Source organism: Talpa occidentalis, unplaced genomic scaffold, assembly GCF_014898055.3.
Source record: "Talpa occidentalis isolate TD23 unplaced genomic scaffold, MPIMG_talOcc4v2.1 talOcc4.12, whole genome shotgun sequence".
NCBI classification, from domain to species: domain Eukaryota; kingdom Metazoa; phylum Chordata; class Mammalia; order Eulipotyphla; family Talpidae; genus Talpa; species Talpa occidentalis.
This window is the reverse complement of record NW_023601212.1, coordinates 52,919,200-52,937,758: the sequence shown is the minus strand read 5'-3', so window position 1 is coordinate 52,937,758 and position 18,559 is coordinate 52,919,200. Positions and strand designations below refer to the sequence as shown.

The following is an 18,559-nucleotide window of genomic DNA, read 5'->3' as shown; positions in this document are numbered from 1 at the left end:
GTCTCATGCCTTAATCTAGAAATACAAAAAAACCCCATCCATTGAAGAGCTGGTAGGCAATATGGCTTTACATATTGCAAATATGTATTACAAAATCCCATTGACAAGTAAAGCTTTGCTGATTAAAAAAAAAAAAAAATACCCCTTTTTGAATAATGGCTCTTAGAGATTTCAAAGAATCACAAAGAATCAAGTCAGAAGAGATCTTATAAATGTTAGGTTGATTTATATGAGCAGCTCTGGGTAGTTAACACAACTTGTTTATACCGAGGAGTTAACTCTGAACATACTGCACAAGGCATCAGGAATCCTGGCAAGAGAAACTGCAACTGGCCTGCCGTAGACAACAGAAAGACAGCCAGGAACAGCAGGGAAAGGTAGGGATGAGGTGGGGCCTTTTTATTATAAAAGGGAAAAATAACTCCTCAGGAATCTTAACAAAGAGTATTTCACACTCAGAGAAGACACACCAAGATACAAAATTACAAGTGTTTTGACTTTAGTCAAGCCCGTGCTCCTCAAAAGAGCAGGGATACCGAGTTAAGCAAAGAAGCAATTCTGTAAAGCAAAGAAGCAATTCTGTAAAACAAAGACTTAGAAACCCTACAAATATGATTAAAATCTAACCTTGTTTTGCTTTTAAAAAATTTTTAATATATCAAAAGGCCTGCTTTAGTGACATGCTAGTCCCGCCAGAAAAATAACCCCAAAACCCTTTGTCAGCAACATGCGCAAGTTGACCAGCCAACTCAGATCATTAAGCTCGTGTGTTCAAGTCCATGTGTGTTTGAGACCAATGTCATGGGCCCAGGTGACTCCTTTCGCCAGGGACCTCCTTCCTGCAATTACCTGACCCGTGTCCACCTCTCTCTGACAGCGGGCATGGCCACAGAAACCCTGGAAGTGGCAGTGGAGGACTAACAGCCCTACTTTTCCAGCGTTACCCCCCACAATCCCAACCAGGAGATCCTCCTGCCCAACGAGACCACTCCCCCTCACATTTGGCCCTTGGTGACCGGATTGATTTTCTCCTTTAGAAAAAAAACACACATATCCACACACCCATATATATAATTTTTTTTCTTTTTACATTTAAATATAAAAATACTACTCTGCTTTGTGTTATAAATGGAGGACCAAGCAGTAAGAACTTTTCCCTCAAAGGTAGGTCTATCTATCAGTCTATGCTCGACTGTCTTCAGGCCTGGAGGCGCCACCTGGGAGCATGAGGCAGGGGTCCTTTTCCACCAGACTCCCACCTATTCTCTCCTTTCCTTATTCTTGGTTTTAATAGCAAGTTGGTTATAACCTTGTAACTTCCCAAGCTACTCCCGAGAGGGGTGAACCTAACTTGAACAGATTCAGTCAGTGACCCTCTCCCCTCACACTTAGCTACCTCGAAGAAAAAGTCTTCCCCCTCCCTTCACAAATACTATGTCCTCTGTCTGCACAGCTACGCCTACTGGACACACACACCTGATTAAATGGAAGCAGTGGTTATGTTTCCCAACCCCCTCCCCACTAACTAAAGCTTCAGTGATAGGGAAACAAGGGGCAGGGAGGGTTGAGTGGGTGTGAAGAGATTAAGAACTTGACCCCTCTATCCTGGCCAAAGAAAGCAAGAGAGATTAACTAGGCGTGAGGAATGAAAAGACCACCTTGATATTCCACCCTTTGAGTTACAGCTATTAGGACAATTCAGAGAGGGGTGGCAGAGGGAGGAGGTGCAGAATTAGAGGGCTTTCACGGCTGCATATCTAGTCCACTTAGTTTTTGTATTGGAAGGGCTCGTCGCCAGTTTCGTTGAGGAGACACGTACGGATGAGGGCTTCTGTCACCGAGAAGGGGTCACAGTTGGCAGAGGGGCGACGGTCTTCAAAGTAGCCCTTCTTCTCTTGGCCGACAGTCCGGGGGATGCGGATGCTGGCGCCTCGGTTGGCCACACCGGCAGAAAAGTCGTGGATGTTGGAGGTTTCGTGGAATCCAGTCAGCCGCCGGGCGTTGTCCAGGCCCCCCTTGGGGTCGTAGGCTCGGATGTGGTACTGGTGCCGCTTGCTCAGTCTGTCGATGGCCTCCTCGATGAACCTACAGGAGACAGAGAAGGTGAGATCCACCTGTGTCCCTGAAACCTGCCCCCCTCAAGGGTAGTGGAGACAGCAGGTGTGGGAGTGAGAAGGGAGTGACTCCTCTACCAAACTCTGCTTTCTACTGGCCCAAGTGGAACCAACCCAGGAGCAGAGTGACCTGAACTTGCTCCATGTGCCCTGTGCTCAGGGCAGAGAACCAGAATCTCACACCCTCAATTTTCGTTCACAGGTCCGTACCATTACTGATTCAGTTTTTGTTTGTTTTTTTTTTAAGATTTATTTATACAAGAACCAGGGCACAGGCCAGATTCATGGGAGGGTGAGAGGATTCAGAGACAGAGCGGGAAACAGAACAGGAGACTGACGAAATACACTGCCGAGGGGAGCAGCGGGCACGACAGGAGAGGTCCGCTGCACCATGTGGGACCCTCGCCGGCTGGCCGGGATCGAACTGGCGCTGCAGAGGCTGCGGACAGCCTCATAGCGCTGTGCTCAACCGCCTGCACCACCAGGGGAGGCCCACTGATTCAGTTCTTACTAAAGATTTTCAACAGGGCCTCCCTGGTGGCACAGGGGGTTAAGACACAACCAATGAAGCTATCCGTAGCCACTGAAGTACAAGTTTGATCTCCGGCCAGCCAGGGAGCTACCCACATGGCGCAGCAGACCTCTCCTGTCTCGCCCACTGCTTCCCTCAGCAGTGTATTTCAGTCTGCCTGTTCTGTTCCCCATTCTGTCTCTGGTGAATCCTCTCACCCCCTCCCCCACACTTCTGGCCTGTACTCCAGTTCTTGAATACATAAATAAATCTTTAAAAAAATAAATAAATAATAAAATAAAAAATAAATATTTTCAACAGTAAATCTTTGACACCTTTTCCCTGTCACTATCCCTCTCTCATGAGAGATCACTGGATACTTTCCAAATGGGAACAAAGTGGTAACATTAGAAGACAGTGTCTTCTACACTGTCTTCTACAAGCACCAAGCTAAGTTTCACCCCCAAGATACCAGGTCCGCGACAAGAATTCCTGCAGAGAGAGTAAAATGGCCTCGGCCAGGCACTCACTTCAAGCCGTTCTCCTCCCGCATGGCCTTGGTGCTGAAGTTGGTGTGGCAGCCGGCACCATTCCAGTTCCCGGGAATGGGCTTAGGGTCAAAGGTTGCGATCACCCCGAAATCTTCACATACACGATGTAAGATGAAACGGGCCACCCAGAGATGATCTCCCATTTCGATACCTTCACAGGGCCCTATCTGGAACTCCCACTGGAGAGAAAGAGGTTAGTGTTTAAAATGAAGCTGACTGTTTGTTTAGCCCCACTTAGAAGCTTCAAACCCTGTCTTTTCTCATCTCTACTCCAGCTCACTCCCCTTTACTCCCCTGCCAAGTTTGGGGTTAAGGAGTGGTTCGACAGCTCTTGCTAACCAAAAGTTCCCACGGCCCACCCCGAAGTCTTCAGAGGCCGGGAGGGTAACAGACCATAGCCATTTACCTGGGATGGCATGACCTCAGCATTTGTACCCCCAATCTTGATGCCAGCATATAAGCAAGCCCGGTAGTGAGCCTCGACAATATCCCTGCCGTAGGCTCTGTCCGAGCCCACACCGCAGTAGTAGGGACCTGCAGGGACATGGAAACAAACATCAAATGGACAAAACCCAGGAAACCCCCTTCCACCGAAGATGGGTGGCCCCAAGCCAGGAATCAGAAAGCTCTCAATACATGTTCTCTGGAACCACTAACCCTGCCATCAACCAGAGGTGGGGGTGGAGGGATGGGGGCTCCTCTGGCCATATCCTCAGTAGGACCAAAGACTTCCCCTCAAAGTTAATGCATAAACATCCACATCTGGATGTGGTTAACACAAGGCTCTTTACAAAATGATTTCAGACAGTCTCAAAGCTCCACAGCTTTCTGATCTCTAAGGCATTACTCCTATCTCTGGGGAGACTTTACTTGCCAATTAAGCATGTGAGGAATAGGCTTATCTCTTACTAAGAGACTTACCTTGTGGCCCAGGGAAGCCGTTGGAAGGCCAACCAAATGGGTGCCCATCTGTGCCCATAAGAGTATATTCCTGCTCCATTCCAAACCAGGGGTGCTGGTTGCTCACCATGTCCATTATCCGTTTACAGGTGTGCCTTAAATTGGTCTCTAGATAAAAAGCCAATGTGCCATTAGAGATAATGTGAAAGTGTACACAGAATCCCAGTAATGATAGGAAAATGGTGTTTAGATTCTACGCAGGTGAGTTGATTATAAGGTGAAATTTTCCCACTGTAAACCTTTTTGTGCCCATCAGTTTAGGAGTGGAAGATGGGATAAGCCATAGTAGCTTCTGTACAGAGATTCACACAAGACAACCCAGGGCTGAAGTGGGCTCCAACCAAGTCACATGGGAGAGGAGCCAGAACAGACCACACTCTTACCTTCTCTGCATGCCAGCCCAAGTACCAAATGTCAGGCCCTTAAACCCCAAGTACCAAATGTCAGGCTTCTAACCCCTCTATTCACAAGACAGCTGCTTCAAGTTGTCAAAATTATTTCCTAATTTCACAGGCATTTAGCGCCAAATCTACAGTCCTTACTGAGAAAATCATTTGTGGATTAGGAGCCTCACATTCCTGGTGAGAAGATGGAAGTGCTAGCCCAACCTTAAAAACTGTAGAATATATAGGACTCAAGCTGTATGGTACTAGCTTGCATGAAAAGAAAGCATCAAAGTGACACAGGTACAACAGGAAACAATTTCCAAGGGAGAAGGGAACTTTAAAATAGGTACAGATTGACTGCTTCATGCAGGAACCACTTTAAAGCCTCTGTATTTAATAAAACCCCACAACTCTTAATAACCCCAAGGTGGGCATTCTAAGCCTCCAATTTTACAAATGAGAAACTGAGATACCGGATACTGGGGAACCAGGCTTCAGAGCTCTGCCGTCACAATATGATGTTGCCTCTCAAAACAAGGGCAATCAAGGCCCAGAGTCACTAAGTGACTTGTCAAAAAGTTTCATTGACAGTGTAGGAAGTCTCCATAGAAGTGAAACTAAATAGAGTGTAAAGCAAATGACTAGCTGAAAATTTGAGATGAGCCAGACAGAAACCAAAGGTGCAGTGATAAAACCACAAGGCAAACGTATGCTCTCAGTGAACCAAAATGCTCATATTTTAACCAGTGAGTGGATAGTTGATGTACTCACATCATTGATTATTTGCACATATTAGCTCATTTAATCTTCCAAACAAATGTGTGATGACTTTGCTGTATTCCCTAATTTAAAATCAGGTAATGGGTATAGGGGATAAATAATGTGCCTGAGTTCAGAGCCAGCAGACACACCAGCTACACCTGGCCTACATGGTAACTGCAGATCCTGGGCTCTTAATTAACATTTACTCGCGGACAACAGCGCTGTCTCAGGAGAGCTCCACTGGCAAGCAGATTTTGAAAAATCCAATGTTGTGCAACCAGGAGTGGAAACCATGAGAATGGGCCATACTCCTTCTGTACGGTACAGATGCTTGTCCAATGCCCTACCCTCTTAAAACAGCTCTGGCCATCTAGTGTCCCAACGTCGACAATGAAATGTTCCCCTTCCCCTTTCAGCATTCACGGACAGGGAGGGAGGCATCCACACCAGGCTTACCTGCTGGCTTCCGGTTGTACTTGAAGACTTCACAAAACACCAGTTTGTTGGGGTCCTTGCGGAAAGGGTCCCGAAACATGGCAGCAGGAACAAGATACATGTCACTGTTGGAACCTTCAGACTGGAAAGTACTAGAGCCATCAAAATTCCACTCGGGCAATTCTTAAGTAAAAAAGAGGAGGGAAAAAATAAACAGTGCTTTACGGATGTCACCATTGCTATGCAGAAGACCCTGCCATCTGCTTGCGCTCTGAAGTCCCTCCTATCTGAGCTCCCAGTGCCCCACTTCCTTAAAAGAAATAATAATTGTAAACACAGTCTAAGCGTGATCCCCCCACTAAATATAGTCAAATATTCTGACATCTCCAGGAAGTCAGTCATCACTGAAAATATTGAAATAAGACGACACAGGTTCTCTGATTCCCCCACTAAGGCACCTGTAATTCACGCCGCTGCTCCCCTATCACTTACTCACTTTCCCCACCATGTTTTAAAGGCCGATTTCTTTTCTATGAGTTATCTGACAGCTACACCCAGACTCTGAGTTCCTAGTGCCTGTCGACTACTTGCCACACAGTGGGTAGTACAATACACTCTTTGTATTAAAGTCATCCGTTCACTCTAGTGTTAACCTGAAGCTAGCCTAAAAGTAGGTAAGAGGTGAGTTTTTCTCCTCTGGTCCCCCAGGAGGACTATGGCTTGTTCTAGACCAAGAAATGAAGGTCACAACTCTAGCTCTTAGTGGGATATGCAAGTTGACAGTTGCAGAATTTCCAAAAGTATTATAAACTAAAAACAAATGAAATACTAGTCTACTAGTTCTATTTAGAAACCCACTTGTGGGAGAGTTTGCTTTGCATCTGAAACTCCAGCACCAGGAGTATGAGACAGTATTTAATGAGTTTGTAAACTACATGTAAAATACATGTCATAGGTTAGAGCAGTGCTTTTAAAACTGGGTTCCTGGGGGTGTCGTGGAGTCAGCTAAGTAAGGATTGACACCCAAGTGAGCAAAGTCTCTAAAGCCCCCCAACCCTACCAGACTTTTTTTTTTTTTTCCTTCAAGGTCTGGCTAGTTTATGTGTGAGATTGGTTTAAATAAAGGGATTCATTGTTGCTAAGCTTTCAGGCAGTGCAGGAAGTCTGAAATTCTACCTTAGAAAAGCTTTAGTGTAACGGGCCAAATGTAGTGGCTTGCTCTCAGACTGCTGCCCACTGGCACACTGCTCCCAGCCAGCTAGTAATCCCAGCCCCATCTCACCTTCTATACACTTGGGCTCACTGTCCAGGGTCCGGGTCTTGCAGCGCAGGCCTTCTCCAGTACCATCGATCCAGATGTACATAGCTTGGACCTTCTCACCCTGAGGCAGGGACATATACACCTGCTTGATGCCTTTGTTTAACTGGGCGCTCGCTGAAGTGGCCATGGTGGAAGGTGTTCTGGAAAGGGGAGAAAAAATTAAGATCACCAACTCAAAATTGATCCTCTGAAGGAGTGGCGCAAAAGCAACAAATTAAATCAAGAAGTCACAGTGGGAATGGAGGCCCTCCCTTTGGAAGTCACACACCCCATGGTATATTTATTTACTCTGCTTTCAGGAAGATAAAAGTTCCATATGACAAAAAATTTCAAAGACTAAGCTTTAATTTCTCAGTACAGTCGAGATAAAGAAGTTGTTTTATTTCTTCTACTAAGATATTAGAAGAAAACAAAGTATAAAAATTCACAGTTTCCACAACATATGTAATACAAAAGCACAGTCCTGTCAGCAAAAGGCTTGGCTACTATGGTTTCTGGCCAGGCTTCCCTTTGCCTTGGATCCTAGTGGAAATTCCTTTACCCCTCCAAAAAACAACAGATAAAATTTAGATGGTGGGTGGGATGAAACGGGATTACCTAGACGATTTAAAAGGCTGGCAACTTCCTAAAAGGAATGTAAGAACCGCAGCTTGGCTATCCCCAAGATTTAAAAACAGACATCGGAGAAGCATTCTGAGAATCACACTGCCATTAATTTCCCTGAGTCTGACGCAATGCTTCCGAAGGTAAACTGAAGGTTTGAGAATGAATGCTGAAATTCCATTAAAACACTTTTCAAGTAATTTCAAGTAATTAAGACATTCCCACTTCTAAAGAAAAAAGACCTGGGGTTTCAAAACGGCATACCAAAAACTTAAACTCCCAGCCACCACCACCAACCAAACCTCTGAAAGACAAACCCCAAGCCACAAAACCAGCCTCAACACAGGAGGAAACTTCCTACCCATCCCTATCCCTCCCCTTCCCCACCCCCAGCCCAGGGTGTCTGGAAAGGGAACACATTGTTCTCCTCCAAAGACTTGGGCAACTTTGCGAAGCACAGTGGCAAAGTTTCTATGGGCAACCGTCCATGTTTGCCCAGCTGAAAACATAACTGCTTCTCTCTCCAACAGCCTCACCCTTCCCCTTGGGGAAGAGGAGAACTTCGTCTGTCAAGACAAATTAGAGGAGACAAATATCTTTGTCTACTGAGCCTAGAAAAAGGATCAAACTCGCTGCCCACCCTCACCTCTAAAGGTCAGCAAGGAAAATCTGCGACCCTTTGATTCCGCCTAAAACCTACAACAACCATCTCCAGCCTTTCTCCCCAACCTGTTAAGTCCAACATCTAACCACTTTCTGCCTTAAGGCTCGATATGGGATCTGCTGTCTTGGGGCGGCCGCCTTGAACGCGCACAGTCTGGTCCACTAATCAACTGGTGCAGCCGATGGAGGAAAAGAGATCTGCTGAGTTTTCAGCTGTTTCTGCTGCTGCAGCCGGTTCTGGGGGGGTCCTCCTGTCTGCTCCCTCACTCACCCCAGCCACAGCAGGTCGAGCGCACCGTTGGCGGGGCCCTCTCTGGCCCTTCTCCGTTTGGAGTGGTGTTCGTGGTGCTTCTCCTGCTTCCCCGGCTCTCGCTGGTCCACACAGCGGAGTTTTCTGGGCGAAGGAGATGAAGATGGAGATGGTGACGGGGTTAGGGAGCGATCTTCGGGCCACAACGTGCCGCAGTACTCAGGATGGGGGTTTAAAGTCCTGAACTTGAATCGCGATTTCTCTCCGGATTTCACTGAGTAGGCGACGAAGCCGAAGCAGTTGGCGGGGGTCCCCGAGGACTGCGACTCCTGGTCATCTTCATCGTCGTTTGTGGTGTGCGCATACTTGCGGCTGGGGTGGGACCCCCGCTTCCCGCCCCCGGGCGAGTTGGAATAATCCACCTTGAGAGCAGCCCTTTCGCCCGGAAATGTCCCCAAAGTCGACGCCCCGCCCCTCGGGCCCCCGTCCGGATCTCAGGACTTTGCCCCAGGGGTGCATACCCCTCCACTGAGGGCCAAAGCTGGGGGGCAGGGGAGGAAGCCGAGGCGTCTGCCTGATGGACCCGCGTTGTTGCTCCCTCTGCCTGTTGCGGTCAGGCCTCTCCGCAGCCGCGCCTGCCGGCCACGCCGCAGCTGGGGCGCCCCATTGTTTAATCACAGAAGAAGGACCCCGGGTCCCGCAACAGGGGACAGCGCGCCATCAAAGCTCACGGCCACTGGCTCCAGCCTAGGATCTGCCGCTCTTCATGATCACTAAGAACCCCCCCGCCCCCGCAACACACACACGCGCGCGCGCCCCCGAAGCCGACAAGAGCCACGGTCGAGGAGGAGCAGGGCTCCAGACTCCTGCCCGGGATCCAACTGCTCCATCCACCGCGCGCAAAGACGCGCGGAGCCCGGGCAGCCGCAGCACTGCCCCACCGGCCGAGCGGCCTCCAAGGGGCGGCGCTCTGGGCCGCCCGGAGCCCCAGGAAGATCAAAACAACTCCCCGCCCTCCAGCAGTCGAGTGACGCGCGCGCCCCAAGTCCCCAGGCGCGAGCGCCGGGAGCCACCCGCGGCGATGCGCGCGGAGGCCCGGCGGAGAGTGGGGAGAGAGGCGGGCCAGGGCCGGGCCGCGCTGCAGGCCCCGTCACCCAGGAGCTGCGCCCGCGCCCAGCGAGCTGGTGGGCGCTTACCTGGGCGGCGAGCGAGCGGCTGGGCAGGCAGGCCGGAGGGCGAGGCGCCGAGAGGAGCGGAGAGGGGCCGGCGGCACTACTCAGGCGACCCACCCTTCTCCCATTCTAGGCTCTGCAGGGCCGCCCGCCGCCCCGCGCCCTTTATCGGCGGCCCGGGCCGCCCCCGGCGCCCTGATTGGCTCCCGGCGGCCCGGGAGCCGGGAGGATCAGCTGATGCGCGCCGGGGCACCGCGGCCATTGGGCGAGCAGCCGGGCGGGCGCCGGGGTGGGGGCGAGCGGGCTGGGGAGGGAAAGAAAGAAAAGGAAAGGGCCGTGGGGGAGGGGGCGCGTGGGGGAAGGGCTGGGAGGAAGGGCCGCGGGGCGGCGGGCGGAGCGCGCGCTGGGCTGCGAAGGACCCCGCCTGCCCGGGCCGCCTGCCGCCTGGGGCGGTCTCCGCAGCCCCTAGCCCTGGCCCTAGGCGCCCGGCAAAACGCCCTCCTGCTCTGGGGCTGGGTAGGTTTGCGGGAGAGGCATCTCCTTGGCGAGGCCGTGCGGTAGACCCACCAGCGCCCACTGCGACATCATTTTGCCTTTTCTTGTTGGAGAACCCCGGTCCCCCACCCCTCTTCCCGGCTCCCGCTTCGAGTTTGAGAGGGAAGCACTGGCCGGGCCGCGCGGGCTTGCCCCAGGGAGACTTGGAGGAGCCCTTACTGGCTCAGTGTTTTGGGGAAGTGAACTGAAGTCCGAGAGTTCACATTTGGCGTCCACGCGCAGTGTTCGAGCTTTCCACAGGGAGGTCTTGGTGGAAAACACAGCCCGGGGACCTATCTGATTCCATAACTGAGACAAATCTCTCAGACGCTCTGGGCGCTTTCCTCTTCTGCAAATGGAGAACCTTGAGTACCTACTAGATTTGAAATTCTTTGTGCACACTGTTCGCCAAGGGCAGCTGAAAGAAAAGTAGGCCTTTGAAAGCCCCCTCTGAAGACCAGGGTAGGTTAAAAAAAAAAACAAAAACAATTCCTTAAGCAAATTTCCCTGGTTTTGCTTATCAAGGATTTCATTTGCGCCTTTTTAATCTGGATAATGAGAATATATACCCCTTGCTACGCCCAGCATTGCTGTGGTTGAGAAAATGTGCGTGTGAATGCAATCTTGAAATGGATGCTTGTCAACAGGTGTCCAGTAATTATGTGTATATACACACACGCACCACACAAAGGGTATTTTCATTATTCCCAGAGCTGTTACTCAATCATTCTGTTTTTATTGCCTAAAATTTATGGCATTTTTCAGGAGCCCTAGTATTTGAGCCTAAGGTTTTTTTCTGTTGGAAGACCAAAAAGTCATGCTTCCTGTGCTTCTGGAAGAGAAAGTAAGAAGTTTGTTCTTCTGGTTATTTCTTGTACCACAAATATGGAAAAACAATGTTCTGTGGCCACATACACACAACTTGACTACTTTGGTCAACCTCTCTTCCCTTTAAGAGTGTGTAGCACTTGTGGTGCTGTCAAATGACAGAGGCAGCATTTGAGTTGGTTTTAGATAGTTTTCAGACAAGGTGACATTCTAGATTGGGTAAGGAACCTTGCAAATATAAGGGATTCCATGGAAGTTTGGTGCTGTGCTTTAAGGCATTCTGATGTGATGGTTAAAGACTGGGCATCATGTCAGACAGAGGTTCAAATTTGAGCTTCACCTCTTACCAGCTTTGTGTTGGTTTAGTTCCTTAACCATATTGTTAGGGGGAAAGGATGTCCTGAGCTAATTTCATGCAGGCTTTGTGGACTCCACCCCCACTCCAGACCAAAGCCATCAGGACATTGGGAAAGACAAATCCTGTCACCACCAAAGGGAAGGTTGCTGGAACCTGAGGGTGGAGTTAAGCAGCCAGGTGAGGACCCACAGCCAGGCAACCCGTTTTATATCTGGGCTGCCCTGTAACAATATGAAGCCTCAGCTTCTTTGCCACAAAGTTGGGGTAACAGCTACTTTGTATTTGCAGAGGTCAATTGTGATGCATATGCAAAGGAGATTAGGATAGTACCTGGAACATAATAAAGGTCTACAAAACAGTGACTAATTATGGGCCAAGATAATCAGAAGAGGCTGGATTATTTCCTTCCCCGTAACAACCCATTAAGTACAACTTTCTAATTGAGTATAATGCATCACCGGTAGTTCATTATGAAAGCAGGCTCAGACCTGGTGTTAGTTTATTCCATGTCTTTCTGTCAAGTCTTGAATTTAAATGGTTCATTTAAACGAGGAGGGGAAGGGTGATGCTCTTCTTTTAAAAGATGTTAATTTCCATATGCAAAACTGCCTAAATTAAACCAGAGCCTTCTGCAGTCATCACTAGCTGAGGGCAGAGGGTAGCCCTAACAGTAAATAGACAAGGGAGTCACAAAGGCAGTTCTTAAAGCTTATGGCACTAGACTTTGCCATGCGAGTGCCTGCCTCCCTTGCTAGGCATCTCAAGTTCCTTCGACAGCTTATTCTACTTTGTCCCTCCAATAGGGTCCAGGGTGAATGTTCAATAAATGGTGTTAGTTGACCACACAAATGACAGCGGCACCATCAAGAGAGACTGTGCTTTGAGCTGCTGTTCCAAGAATGGGGATGGGTTGCTTTGATCCGTCCCTGTGACCAGGCGTACACCTTGTGAGAGTTAGCACTGAAATTCATGACCTCTAAGACTTAAGAGCAAAAGGCCTTGTCCTGAGTCGGCTCCACACTTACTGAAACCCCCCCCCCCCCGAACCAGAGACCCAGTGAGGACTGATCAGGAAAACATAGAATATGAGGAAAGAAAAAGTAGAAAGAAAAAAAAAAAAATCACGTAACTAACTGGTTTGCCCCCAGAAACCAGAGTGTGCTTTCAGAGAAGTTGAAAGTAGAATGGCCTGTTTGATCCAGTTTGACTTTGCTGTGTTTGCTGCCCTTTGTTATCTTTCTCCCTCTTCTCTAAATTGCCACCCACCTCATTTTCCACCCCCTCCATAAAAAGAGCATCAGAATGCTTGAACCCATGAACTCTTCTGTCTCTGGGTACATGCAGTATCAAAGCCCACAGGGGGTTCTACTAAGTGCACTTTGAAGTCAGGCTTTTCTCTCCCAGCGTGGAGTAGCTATGTCCAAGGGGTGGGTGGAGTGGGAGAGCAATGCTACAGGTAAAGATTTGCTGCCAAATCTGTAGAAATGGCGAGGTCTAAAAGCATTTCTTGAGTGTGGCTGCCTAAAATTAAGGGCTGGTCCTGGGCGAGCTTTACCTGTGAGCCTCTCAGTTGCTTTCTCTCTCTTTTCAAGGACCCATTCTCACTGTGTGGGTCGGAAGCCCTTAATCTAGTGATCTGAGAGTGACTTCTCAGAGCAGTGAGGCTGCTTGCAAGACCAGGATTTGGGAGAAGACGACCCTCCACCCCCACCCCGACAGTCCCAAATCTTCAGCCTCAACATGCAGATTGGGAAATGGAATTTTATCTGTATTTGAGTGATTCTTAAAAATCTTACATGCGGTCAAAGGAACATCACTGAGACCTAGTCTTGAAGAACACCCTGTTAAACCCAACCCGAATTGTAAACTATTATTTTAAAAACAGCACCAGTTCTTTTCAAAAGAATAGACCGTAATATAGTTCTTAAAAGTAAAAGTAAGAAGGGCCTCCCCGGTGGCGCAACGGCCTTTGCAGCGCAGGTTCGATCCCCAGCTGCTCCCCGGCCACCGGAGGAGGGTCCCCGCATGGCGCCCGGACCTCTCCTGCCGCCCGCTGCTCCCCTCAGCAGTGTACTCAGGTCCTTCTGCCTGCTCTGCTCCCCGCTCTGGCTCTGGTGAATTCTCTCACCCTCCTGAGCTTCTGACTGTGCCCAGTGCTTGTATAAATAAACAAACAAATACATGCAAAAAAAAAAAAAAAGCAAAAAGTAAAAGTAAGAAAAGAAAAAGCCCTGGAGGTTGGTGTCATTATTCTTAAACCAAATTTTGGAGACAAGCTGCAGTTGGCCAGACTTTCAGATTTCAATCTATACCATTAAAGAAGGAAAAACCAAGTTTTGCATTAATTCAGCACCTATCTTAGCAGAGAGGAATTACTCTTCATATCCTTTCTGGTTGTTTGATACTCGCAAACTCAGATTAGGAAATGAGAAGTTTAAGTGTCAGCGCTGATGCTTTAGCCTGACTTGAATTTTTGAATCCCCTTAAAACCATGAGACTATAGGGAGAAGCCATTTCCCCAACTCTCCCTTATGACTGAAGGCTTCGGTCTGTTTGAGCCCTACTGCAAATCTTGTCTCTTACAGGAAATTGCTTGATGAGTTGGGAAGAATTAAATTCTTCTTAGCTAACAACAGGGAGAATTATTCTAGAATTAGATCTTCAAATCATTCCAGGAGAGGAGGAAGCTGCAGCCTGGACAACTTGTAGCTGCCGGCTGCAATCACATAGTGCTTTCAAAGCTAACTCCCTGAGAGCCTTAATCTGTTTCCCTTTCTTGTCTCCCCAGAATATGGACACTGCATTCGTGGGCCACCCCTCTCAAACCTGAATCCCTCTGTCCTCCCAGAGTGCAGAGACCCACCAGTTGCCCTGAATGCTGCACTGTGGCTTCCCCAGGGCCTCACATAGAGCAAACATTCCATATATTCTTTGTCAACAGCTTACCAGGAAAACATGCTTTAAGGCAGCTTTCCTTTAAAGGGACCTTTGGAGATCACAGCGTGCATGGAATAATCTGTTCTTACTTCCATTGTTTTGTGAGTCTGAGATTTCCATATGTACATTCTGTTTTTTTATTCTCTAGGTATGGCCCTATCTTTGTTCTTTAAATTGATTAGAAAATTGCTGAAGCTTATTACAACATTTAGGATATTTACCATTGTGGTGAAACAAATTATTGGGGTCAGAGTGTGTCTTTCAGTTGGTCCTTTTCCCACAGAAATCTTCAAGTGAATCCTTAGTTCCTCCTCCCTCACCCCATCCCATTAGCTGATTTGGATCCCTGTTTATATCACTGTCACTTGCCAAATTTTAACGGGAAACAAACAGCCCTGGGGTATTTTCTGGATGCTTGGGCAATACTTAGGCTGGTTCTGTATTTTTCCGGGCCTCCTTTCCCTTCCCCCACTTCTTTTAAACCATTCTCAGGAGACTTGTTTACCGGATTAGTGCGAGGTTTGGCTGGGGTGGTGGGAACCTATTGCCCTCTGGTGGAATTTTGGGAGAATTACAAGCTTCTTCCCCAACGCTTAATTTTTTTTTTTCTTGACTGTTGTTCAAAGGGAGTCATCAACGTGGTTGAGGCCCTCTCTCTATATCTATAGTAGTTACTGACAAGTTTGTTTCCTTGGATGTTTTGGTGATATTATGTTCTGGAAATCAACTGATTACCAGGTTTTTTTTTTTTAACCATTATAAAATTCAACCTCAAATGACTAGAAATGGGCAGGTAGAGTGTTTGTGCTTTAGCATCATGCCCCATCAATGTGTAAGAGAGGTAAAGAGAAAAGGATCTCCCCCTCCCCCTGGCTACCCCCCTTGTACTTGCAAAGAGCCTAGGAACCAAGAGTTAAGTGGATATGGCAAAGTTGGGAGACTTGGTCACAAAAAGGTCTTTTCCTTAGCTCTCACTTGGATCTGAGCCCAGAAATTTAAGACAGTCAGAAACTGAACATTTACCAGAGTGTAGCCCCCTCCAAGTGGAGGCTGGGAGGGGGTGGTGGACAGAATGTGTGACCTAAACATACCCTTGAGGGGTCTGGAGTATTTACCCAGTGCTGCTTGCTTCAGCTGAATGTCCTGGCTGACCTTTTTTTTCTTTTTAATTGTGTGCACACTTTTATTTTGAGGACCACTCCCTTTTCCATTGCCAGAGCACAGTCCTTGCCAGGGGACCCAGTGCTGGCTTGAGTCAACCCACCTGTACTTGAATTTCTGTCTTGCCTCGTTCAAGCTGTAAGACCTAGGCATGTCAACTGGCTGAGTCTCGGTTTTCTGAAAGTTTCTTCTAGAAATGCTTGTGAGGATTAAAATAAAATAACACCACAAACAATTCAGAAACAGGTAGTGGATTTTGTTATCCCAAGAATGAGGAAGAGAGAGAGGGCTTATAGCCAAGCTGGTGATCAGGCTTGGGGCTCTGGGTGTCTTCCAGTACTTTACAGACCCTTGTTCCTATCTGGCAACACTCTTAGCAGAGATGGGGTAAGGAAAGATTCTGGAAGCAAATAAACCTTTATTAAGTCTCCCCTATGCGCCATAGTTGGAGGATACATAGGAAATGATGTAATTTGTCCTAAAATTATGTCCTTATCCTTCAGGAGTCTACACCTTAGGTGCTGAGGGCAAATCTTCCCAAGAGAAACTATTTCAGAAACAGGCAAAGCAAAGTGTAGCTGCTGTAGGAGCAAATTAACCAGACCAGTTCAGTATAAGTGCCTGTGAGTTCCAGAACAAAGGAGTTAGTCAGGGGCTAACTCTCTAGGGGCTGCTCAGTCGGGTGAGGAGTAAAGCCAGTTTTTTAGGCTGGTACCAAGTAATGTAAAAATGTGATTGCCGGACAGCTTTCTGTGGGTTTCTGGGCAGTAAAATTTGCAAAGCTCCAAGGAGATTATCCAGTAAATTATAGGACTATGAGCGATAATGGTGAAATTGGTAAGCATTGGCTAGAATAGGAGTAAAAACTACAGTTAAGCATTTGAATTCTATGAAAATTTGAATTATGCAAATTTGAAATGTGACTGTATTAAGCATTAATAGGGTCTTACTTTATTAATTTGAATTTGAAGTGAAGCCAGCCAATCCTTAAAAATTGAGGGGAGGGGCCTCCCCGGTGGCGCAGTGGTTGAGCGCTGGGTTGCGAAGCTGCCCGTGGCCTCTGCGGAGCCAGTTCGATCCCCGGCTGCTCCCCGGCCACCAGAGGAGGGTCCCACATGGTGCACAGACCTCTCCTGCCGCCCGCTGCTCCCCTCAGCAGTGTACCTCGGTCCTTCTGCCTGCTCTGCTCCCCGCTCTGGCTCTGGTGAATTCTCTCACCCTCCCGCGCTTTTGACTGTACCCAGTGCTTGTATAAATAAATAAGTATATCTTTAAAAAAAAAATTGAGGGGAGGAAAGGAGGCAAAAAAGAACATTCTTTTAACCTGTGTGAATGAATTATATATTCTGTTTATGCCACTCTGTATGGTGATGCCACTTTGGAAAGCAAAGAGAAGTATACTCACTTTTCTTTATCAGGATGAGACTTGAATGATTCCTATAGAATTGTGAAAAATCTTTATTCCTTCAGGGAAATGACGATGACCAGGAGGCACGGCTGGAGGAAGCAACTGGTGACAGCATGACCAGTGGGCCCTGCTCTCTTCCCCATCAAAGGCCTGCATTCCACTGCATTCTCCCACACTTTCCTACTCCCCCTGTCGAGCCCATCAGACCCCCCCCCCCTTTTATGCCCCTCTCTCATCACCTCAGGTACAGGGACAGGACATGCATCAGCTGATGAAGACCAACTGCTCTCCATCACGGTCATTGCCTTCACTCAGGACCAAAGAGGGTGCAAAGCCCTGGTGGGAGAGAACCCCCAGGGAGGAAGGCGGGGTGGACCATGCCCCAAGCACCCTAGGCCCTGTCTCAGCGCGAGCTCTTTGAAAGGATGGGTGCCTGCTCATCCTTCTCTGGTGGCTCCACCTGCTGCAGCAACTTATAGAGAGGTCCTCCGTCTCTCATGGAATATGGGGCGTCTCGGGATCTTGTCAGCTTCAAGCTGGGTCTGTAGCAACGATGCCAAAAGGAAGAGCCACCATAAATGCCCAGCAGGCACAGGGCGTTGATCACCACGTGCCAGCAGAAGAAGGTGGTGACAAACATGATGTCACTGATGTCATCGTCCTGCCATGGGTAGCCGGAGACCGGCCGAAACAGAATGAAGCCAGCCTGCATCAGCCAGGAGCCCATCATCAGGAACAGAAAGGTCTCGATGAATGAGAGGAGAGAGATCTCGGGAGCCCACAGCCCTGCAGTCAGCACGAGCATCAGCAGGAACACCACCAGGATGAGCAGCGCGTGCACCTGCAGCTCTACCCCGGCAGAGCCCTGGCTGTGCGTCACCAGCAGGAGCAGAAGCACGTAGAAGCCCAGGGCCTGAGTCGCTTTTTCTAGGACCACACACCTCTGAGACAGCAGGTTCTTGCTTACAACATCTGCACAGCCATTGAGGGTGAGGAGGAGGAACATGGTGAGGTGCTGCCACTGCTTGGGGTACATAAATCTTGGTGGCAGATCTCTGTTCATCAGCACCAGTCCTCCTTTAACGCAGCTGATCTCATAAGCTATCAAGATGGAGCCAGTCACCACCTTCAGCAAACCTCTGTAGGATGTTTTCCACAGCCAGCTCCATCTTCCCTTGTTCCTGGGGGGGCATGATGGATACAGGAGGGAGTCATTGAATATCACAGCTCTGGAGACCACCACGGCCTGATAGAGTCCATAGGTCACTAGGAACAACCCTGGGTACACATGACCAATGAAAGTTCCCATTGAACCACAGATCTGGCCAATGGAGGGTGGAAGAGGGAAACTCAGCCACGTCCACTCTGAGGTCCACTCAAGATCTGGACCTTAGAAAGAACTGCCTTCCACTGGTTTTATTGTCTCACCCCACCCACTGCTCTCCCACAGAGAGGAAATATTTCTTGAAACAAGCCTACACCTTTGAGGGAGTAAAGCCTCATTGTTCCACTCCATCCTGGTACAGCGGGAACTCACTGGTTCTGCCAAAGAAGGAAGCTAGTGAATATGCTTTTAGGGGTTCTCCTGTAGGGCCCTTGAGGTGC

General features: G+C 48.6%; 2 protein-coding genes across 3 annotated transcripts; both read right to left on the bottom strand.

The window, feature by feature from the left end:
- Positions 1–1,642: 1,642 nt before the first annotated feature.
- GLUL (glutamate-ammonia ligase) lies at positions 1,643–9,854 on the bottom strand. Of its 2 annotated transcripts, none has more exons than XM_037506337.2 (7): positions 9,753–9,854; positions 7,002–7,180; positions 5,741–5,902; positions 4,098–4,244; positions 3,583–3,710; positions 3,156–3,355; positions 1,643–2,085 (listed from the first exon to the last, which is right to left on the bottom strand). In XM_037506337.2, the coding sequence occupies exons 2-7, from the start codon at positions 7,165–7,167 to the stop codon at positions 1,767–1,769; spliced, it is 1,122 nt and encodes a 373-aa protein (XP_037362234.1). In that variant the 5' UTR covers positions 7,168–7,180; positions 9,753–9,854; the 3' UTR covers positions 1,643–1,766. The 2 variants fall into 2 exon arrangements, with proteins under 2 accessions (XP_037362234.1, XP_037362235.1); XM_037506338.2 differs by lacking the exon at positions 9,753–9,854 and adding an exon at positions 8,578–9,177.
- A 7,503-nt stretch (positions 9,855–17,357) lies between these two features.
- Positions 17,358–18,263, bottom strand: TEDDM1 (transmembrane epididymal protein 1). The gene has a single exon (XM_037504421.1). The coding sequence runs from the start codon at positions 18,261–18,263 to the stop codon at positions 17,358–17,360; it is 906 nt and encodes a 301-aa protein (XP_037360318.1).
- Positions 18,264–18,559: the final 296 nt, after the last annotated feature.